General features: G+C 40.9%; 2 protein-coding genes across 2 annotated transcripts in view; both read right to left on the reverse strand.

Moving 5' to 3' along the window:
• Positions 1–76: 76 nt before the first annotated feature.
• LOC116700441 (cornifelin homolog B) lies at positions 77–3,739 on the reverse strand. Its single transcript, XM_032533661.1, has 4 exons — positions 3,513–3,739; positions 3,241–3,350; positions 2,082–2,236; positions 77–1,502 (listed from the first exon to the last, which is right to left on the reverse strand). The coding sequence occupies exons 2-4, from the start codon at positions 3,341–3,343 to the stop codon at positions 1,380–1,382; spliced, it is 381 nt and encodes a 126-aa protein (XP_032389552.1). The 5' UTR covers positions 3,344–3,350; positions 3,513–3,739; the 3' UTR covers positions 77–1,379.
• A 2,249-nt stretch (positions 3,740–5,988) lies between these two features.
• The window catches only part of LOC116700438 (T-cell immunoglobulin and mucin domain-containing protein 4), a 7,213-nt gene continuing 5,750 nt past the window's right edge, over positions 5,989–7,451 (reverse strand). Inside the window, exon 7 of the mRNA XM_032533656.1 lies at positions 5,989–6,353. Coding sequence (XP_032389547.1) covers positions 6,212–6,353 — 142 coding nt within the window. The 3' untranslated portion in view covers positions 5,989–6,211. The remainder of the gene's footprint in view (positions 6,354–7,451) is intronic.

The raw sequence follows: 7,451 nt of genomic DNA on the forward strand, positions 1-7,451 counted from the left end.
TTTTTGGTTTTTAAGCAGTGTTTGAGCCGTCAGTGTTGATGTTGCCAAAGTCTCCGTTTACGGCCGTTAAAGGAACACGGCAACTTTTTGGGACTTTAGTTTTCACCGTTACCCCCAGAGTTAGACAGGTCGATACATACCCTTCTCATCCCCGTGTGTGCTGTCTGACGACCCCAGCATTAGCTTAGCTTAGCAAAGATCATGCAGGTAACTGGCTCCAACTAGCTACTGCTCCCAATAAGTGACAAAATAACGCCAACACGTTCCTATTTCACATAAGAACATGTTGGCGTCATTTTGAGAAGGGTATGTATCAAAACACATAATGTTTGGCCTCCCCTAAAGCCTACCTAGCTTAACCAGAGACAGTTAAAGTGGACCAACAGATCCCGGTGTTCTGGACAACTGTGCCAAGAGAAATCTCATTCCCTCAATCAATTTTTGGCCTCGAAATCCGGAAGATAGCATAGAATACCGAATAGCCGGTGGGTTGTGAAGCCATCGATATGGTCTTCGTTGTTAACATTGTCACCAGTAGTCGCCTTGATGACTTTACTTACAGAGTTGCTTTCACTTTTTTTTTTGTTCTTGCGGGCTGCCCGCTCATCAAGATTCATGCGGGTACAACCTGGCTGTGGTTTGTTGTCACTGGTAGTCGAAAAATTACCGTCTGCCTTCCCCGGCTTTATAGAGTCTATATCCTCTGTATGTCTCTCTGTGTTTTTTCTCTTTCTGAAAAAGGTGCTCTCAGTAAATACGTGATTTTATTATTTTACTGAGTATGAAGATGAATCCTTAAAGGGAGACGCTACAGGTGAATAGGGCAAACATTTGAACTAATGTATTTTACCATGGAACTTGCCCGTTTGATTCCTTACAAAAAGACAATTATTATTGTATTACAAGGTTTATGAAATTATGTTTAAACATGCAAAACATTATGCATTATCTAATGCTAACTTTTGGAGACTTTAAAGAGATATCCACAGACGCAAATAGACAAAGTGTAGTAAAAAAAAAAGTTCTTTTTTCTTTTTTATTAGTCTGAAAGAGGACATATTCTTTCAAGCAAAATTGCCCAAAATATCAAAATTGACGAGTTGCCTGTCGTGCTTGGCCTCAATTAGTGCAGAATACAATGTGTGGGACAAAAAAAACTTCAAAACATACACGATGCATCAAACTAAATTAATGAAAAAGATAAATTAAAAAAAAACAATCATGTTTGATGAAAATTAAAGAAAAATACAAGATTGTGCAAAGCAGATAATTAATAAGTAAAGTGTCAGGGAGGTGTGGTGGTTTGGTAAACATGTAAACATTACAGGATTGAGTCACAGTGATGTTGTCACAGCAAAAATGTAACAGCGATGATGCCATTAGCGGAGGATTATGTCACCCAGCGTGGTGGGGAGTTGCCTCTCTTTCATCTCTCTGGCCATCTGACACCAGACGCAGGGCACACAAAAGGTGGAGCACAAACAGTCGGTGCACAAACTGCCCTGAACACACACCGGAGAGAATTACTCACAGCTACTGCGGTGAAAGTACCAATACTACAATGTACAGACTCCATTACACCTAAAATTCACACCCCTACTCAAGTTAAAGTACAACAGCATGTGTCAAATGTAAATCAGAAGTATTCACCGCTTAGTGTATTAAAAGTACAGAAGTAGTCTCTGCTAAATGTAGTAAAAGTAAAGAAGTATTGTTCGCTTTATGTAGTAAAAGTACAGAAGTATTCTCAGCTTAATGTCGTAAAAGTACAGAAGTATTTTCCACTTTATGTTGTAAAAGTACAGATGTACATTATTCTCAGCTTCATGCAGTAAAAGTACAGAAGTTTCTCCGCTTTATGTAGTAAAAGAAGTATTCTCAGCTTTATCAAGTTTAATTATCAGCAGGAAAAGTAGAGACTTTTTTTGGCTTCTTGTAGTAAAAGTCTCAGTGTTTCCCAACCTAAGGGCCGGTCCCCTTCAAAGGGTCACCAGATAACCTGAAGGGTCGTAACCGGATGGATAAAAAGAGAAGAAGAAACTAAGTGCTGCACAGCAATAATTAAAGAACTGGGTCCTTACTTTGATGCCGTAGCGTTGACGTACGGAGACTCTCATGGACATGGTGATTGGACGGGTGCACCCAAAGACATCCAGCAGGGGAAGACAGAGACACTGACCGAACTGTTTAGTGGTTTTACAGGCAAAACAGGGACAACACCAGAAGGCAAAGCAACCTTCAACACAGGAGGAAACACACACGCACACACAATCAATAACGGGTTACACCAAGCGTGTCTCTTTGCTAATGTGAAGACAGAACAAAAAAAAAATACAGTAATCTGTAAAAATAAATCTGTTTTATAATTCAAAGCCTAGCTTTCAAGTTTATAATAGTTTTCTTGTCTTTTTAAAAATGAGAAAACTTGCTGAATGAAGATTTTAAGTCACATTTCACTAAAATAACACAATAAACTTCAAATTATGCAACATTATGCTGATGATGACAAAATGAGTAAATAACATCAGTTAGCTTAGCATTAGATATTTCTTTCTCATTATAAACTATGAAAACTACTAACTGAGACTTATCCATATATACAGACATAAATAATACCACGCTTACTAAAGATTTACCTTTTGAACCTGTCAGATAGTTACACTGTGTCTAAAACTGTTTTTGAAGTGACGCTAGCTGGTGATTGTAGTTTAGTTCAGTGCTCTTGATTGCACAGTGCCATCAATGCGACGACGCTACAGATGTTTCCAAGCAACAGATTTAAGTGAGTTGATTTTCCAATTCTGATGAGCGAAAAATGGAGCATGGTAAAAACAACCCGTTTTTCGTTTTTTGTTTTGCCATTTTCCGTTTTTTAATGACAAAACAAAAAACGGGTTGTTCTCCGTTTTTGGTTTTCCCTATTTACTAATGGCAATCGGGAAACTGGCTGTTTTTCGTTTTTGTTTTTTTCATTTCAAAACGAAAATCCGTTGGCCGCCAAGTACACGGACCCATCTTCTCCACCTTTTCCTCGGTGTTTACATTTGAAAACTTGACTGGCCAGCTGGCTAACTAACTAGCCCAGGCTAGCAGTCGGCGGGAGACTGGCAAGTCGATTTTCTGATCCTGATGGAGGGACTCACAGCCACTTAAAGCACAACTAAAACACAACTATTATGTATTAATATAAAGATCTAGTTAAATTCTCTCTGAGTGAAATAATAAGTAGTGTTACTGTACAATCTGGCATGTCGTTGCAGCAGTCACAGACCCCAGAAGCCCATTCAGCTGCATCAGAGGAAACAATCACGGCCTGAGGCTGCCTCTGTACCGGCCCACTCATCTTAAACCTGTAAAACACAGTCACCCAGCTCACATCTGCCTCACGACTATATACAGGTATATATGTATCAGCATTATTACTCAGATCCTTAACTTAAGCAAATGTAAGGGTGTTAGATACATGCAAACCAATTAAAACCAAAGATGAAGAGAGAAAAACAGGATCTTACCTGTGAGAGTGTGTTTTGTGTCTGAGTGAGAGACTAAATCAGCCTCTCAAGACAAGGATGTCTCTCATTGGCTCTAAGGTTTCTGACGAACCTGCCTAGGCTGTCTGACTGGTTTTTATTTCCCTTTAGGTAGGCTACTCGCTCGTCAGCTCTAAAATATGGAGACTAATAATGTCAGACTCACGTAATATTCTATTACAATAATAATATTATAATATTATACTAATATTATATTAATAATTGTAGCGCTGATCCGGCGGGGGTGTGGCTGTCCCCCGTCGGCCGATTCCATTTCCATCACCTGCTTGCTGTCTCCCCTGCGCGAGCCTGCTCGACCAGGTGTACTGAATTGGGCAATCAGAGGCTCGCGCCCAGTTCATAAATAAGCGCATCAGTCATTTGGTCATGACCGAAAGAACGAGGTCCAGGGTACAAGCGGCCGAAATGGGTTTCCTCAGGAGGGTGGCTGGCGTCTCCCTTAGAGATAGGGTGAGAAGCTCAGTCATCCGAGAGGAGCTCGGAGTAGAGCCGCTGCTCCTTCGCGTCGAAAGGAGCCAGTTGAGGTGGTTTGGGCATCTGGTAAGGATGCCTCCTGGGCGCCTCCCTAGGGAGGTGTTCCAGGCACGTCCAGCTGGGAGAAGGCCTCGGGGAAGCCCCCGGACTAGGTGGAGAGATTATATCTCCAACCTGGCCTGGGAACGCCTCGGGATCCCCCAGTCGGAGCTGGTTGATGTGGCTCGGGAAAGGGAATTTTGGGGTCCCCTACTGGAGCTGCTGCCCCCGCGACCAGATACCGGATAAGCGGATGAAGATGGATGGATGGATGGATGGATCAGTCATTTGACTGGCGTGCGTTGGACTGAGAAGACGGCAGAAGCATGGATGCAGACACTGTGGGGAATTGGGACTTTTGATTGTGACGGGCTATCGGTAAACTCACATGGACTCTCATTTGGTTGTTTATGTTTGGTATTTAGTGGGTTAAATGTGTTATTGTTGTGGGTAAAAAGTTGGCACTGCACTAGGCTAAATGTAGGCTACATACCTTTTTGTATAGTTAAACGAAATGGGAATTCACCTCTGTGAAGTAAAAGACTGAGTTAATCTCTGCAAATAGATCTCAACTTGGTTTATGTAATTGTGCAGTACACGTGTGTGAAAACTGCATCTAATTGGTTTGACAGTAATCAAATAATTTTCTGTTCGTCTGTAAATTTTACATGAATTTTTTTATAGGCTATAGCCTATATAATTATTTCCTAAGTTAAATACTTTATCCGTATTGGTTAAAATACCTGTTTAATCATTGTTCATTTCTTTGGTGTTTTACCTGGTACCCGTTTAACTGGTCCAAATAAAATCTACTTTCTGAGTAAAATCCGAAGTCTGGTCCTTCAAGTGTGAACACTTCACAGTTCAAAGAAACACTTTACAATAATACTGTAATATTATACAATGTGATTAGCCTACTTATGTACTGTCATCTGTAGGAAGCAGTGTATACACAAGTCTGTGTGCCGTTGAATGACTCCGTCAATAGATGGCGGCAAACAGACAGCATTGAACTCTGAAATCAGCAGCTGCTCTAAATTTAAAGTGCCCATATTATACTAATTTCCGGTTCATAATTGTATTTTAAGGTTGTACCAGAATAGGTTTACATGGTTTCATTTTCAAAAGAACACCCATTTGTGTTTTGCTACAGATCCTGTCTTTAAGTCTCGTTCTTACTCACAGAACGAGACCTCTCACTTCACTATCTTTTGTTGGGAGTTGCACATGCGCAGTAGCTAGGTAAGATCACATCAACTGGATAACTTTGGTCAGTACAAGGCAGGATTAGCTGGGAGACTTCTTCTCAATGAGGGCACACTTTTGAAATACCTGCAGAACATGGACATGGCGGCAGTTCCGTAGATTATGGTGAACTAGTGTCGTAGCAGTGTTTTGCCATTGAACGAGCTAGCATGTGCCACGGTTAGCCACCCTGTCTCGGCTAGTGATGCAGAAAGCTGTGAAAATTTGAACGGCTCACCCGGAAACTGAAGGCAGAGGACATTCGGAAACCCGTATTTGACGCTAAAATGCATGGATGAATTTTTATATGCGTGTGGAAGCACCAGAGACAAAAAAAAACTCCCCAAATCCCCCAAAAGGTGATTTTTCTTTCATAATATCGGCACTTTAAGCTTAAATTAATTATCATGGTTTTAAGTGACTCATCACATGAAGACATACAATAAGATCAACAGGAGAACAGAAATCAGCATAATCACCATCAGACCTATAGTACTCAAAAAGGTAAATCAGTTTTTATTTAATTAAATACACAAAGGACTGTTACGTAATTTCAGTAAAGCTTGGAGGAATGGTTGAATTTGTTAAATACTGCAGTTCCCATGAGCCTCAGAGGCCATCCATCCAGTGCAGTAACATCGGAGTTCACCAGTAATGTTCTCTAACTTGTAGTTTTTTCTGCTGAAGCTGGATAGAGTCTGTTTTTACTTAGATTTTTGTCAATGAAGCAGAAAATTTTCAGTTCAGTGTTTGCTTGTTCTCATGATTCAACCAGGACAGTTCCCCCTGGTCTGGGGGACGTCAGGAGCCTTGAATGCCTCTTAAACTAAGGTCATATGTTCATGTGTTTTGTCCAGAACTTGTCCCGTGGATTAGCAGGTCATTGGGTGGTGCTTCAGGGCTCAGGGGCAGGACTCGTACTCTCCTCCATCACCGCCTCCGTCTATCTGGTAGATGTTTTCCACTGCCAGACCTCCACTCTGGAGGTGCAGAGTGGACGCAGTCGAGCTGAACAGGACCGAACTGTTGACCTGCTGCTGAGGCCTGAAAGACAGTTAATACATTCATTTCTTTAGTACCATAATTTCCCAGCAATTTCATAATTTTCATGAATGATTACTGGAAAGCAACTAATATGGCTCTTATTGTAGCCTGGGAACATTAGGAGAATATGTACACATAGTTAGTTCAAACTTTCTTTAGAAAGATTTTAATTTAAACCGAGAATAATATAAATGTACATATCTGCATATTTAGCTGACCTGATGGTGTTTCCTTCCACAAGTAATTATATAATGTGTCATAAATTCTTGAATTTTATCATTTTATCTCTGTTATAATGCATTTCATTTTTCATTGTGGTTTAGTTTGACCCAGTTATAGAAGATACATGTTGTCCTTTAATCGTGGTTTTTATGTTTACGCTGTGACATTTATCAGATCCTCTTCAGCGAGCTCTGTGAATGTCACATTAGTAGAAAAGGAAACCACAGAGGTTTTCTCTCTTCGTTTATATGTCTTTGCTTTCATCTTGGTTTCAAAGTTCCAGAGTCTTATAAAAGAGAACCTGCTGCCGACTGGAGGATATCTAGTCTTAACCTATCAGACTTTTCAGGAAAATTCAGGTTTTAATCATGTATTAAAACACTGGAGGGGTTTAGGCAGAAGTCAGATTTAGGTCCCATTGTTGAGTCAAACAAGAACATTGATATGGTTTGTACAGGATGTAAAAATAAAATTAAAAAAAAAATTGTCCAGGATGGGCCAAGCAATTTAGTAGCTTGTTTACAACACAGTGAGGTTTAGGGATCACATTTTATCACATTTCTGTCTAAATTCAGACGCTCTGGAGGATGACAGTAATGGCGTTTTTCCATTGATGGTACCTGCTCCACTTGCCTCGACTTGGGTCGACTCGACTGGGCCGCGGTGCCCCGTCCGCCTATTTCCATTGCAGATTAGTACGCCTCATGCGTGAACTGAGCCGTGGCTGGTCATCACAGCATGGAAACGGCCGTGACCTAACGCGACACACGCACAGAATAGTCGGAGGTGTGTTGTTTTTGATTTTGAACGCTGGCTAAACTATTTCAACATTTAAACACGGCTTGTCTCCCCCCCCGGCTGTCACTAGCAATAATG

Source organism: Etheostoma spectabile, chromosome 13 (genome assembly GCF_008692095.1).
Source record: "Etheostoma spectabile isolate EspeVRDwgs_2016 chromosome 13, UIUC_Espe_1.0, whole genome shotgun sequence".
Lineage (NCBI taxonomy): Eukaryota > Metazoa > Chordata > Actinopteri > Perciformes > Percidae > Etheostoma > Etheostoma spectabile.

Bases quoted from the DNA above. Each gene is read 5' to 3' on its own strand.
- LOC116700441 (XM_032533661.1), bottom strand. From the start codon at position 3,343: ATGAGTGGGCCGGTACAGAGGCAGCCTCAGGCCGTGATTGTTTCCTCT. The intron at 2,237-3,240 runs GTACAGTAACAC...CCTGTGTTGAAG, and splicing joins CTGCAACGACATGCCAGATT to GTTGCTTTGCCTTCTGGTGT. The intron at 1,503-2,081 runs GTAAGGACCCAG...GTGTGTGTTCAG, and splicing joins GTCAACGCTACGGCATCAAA to GGCAGTTTGTGCACCGACTG.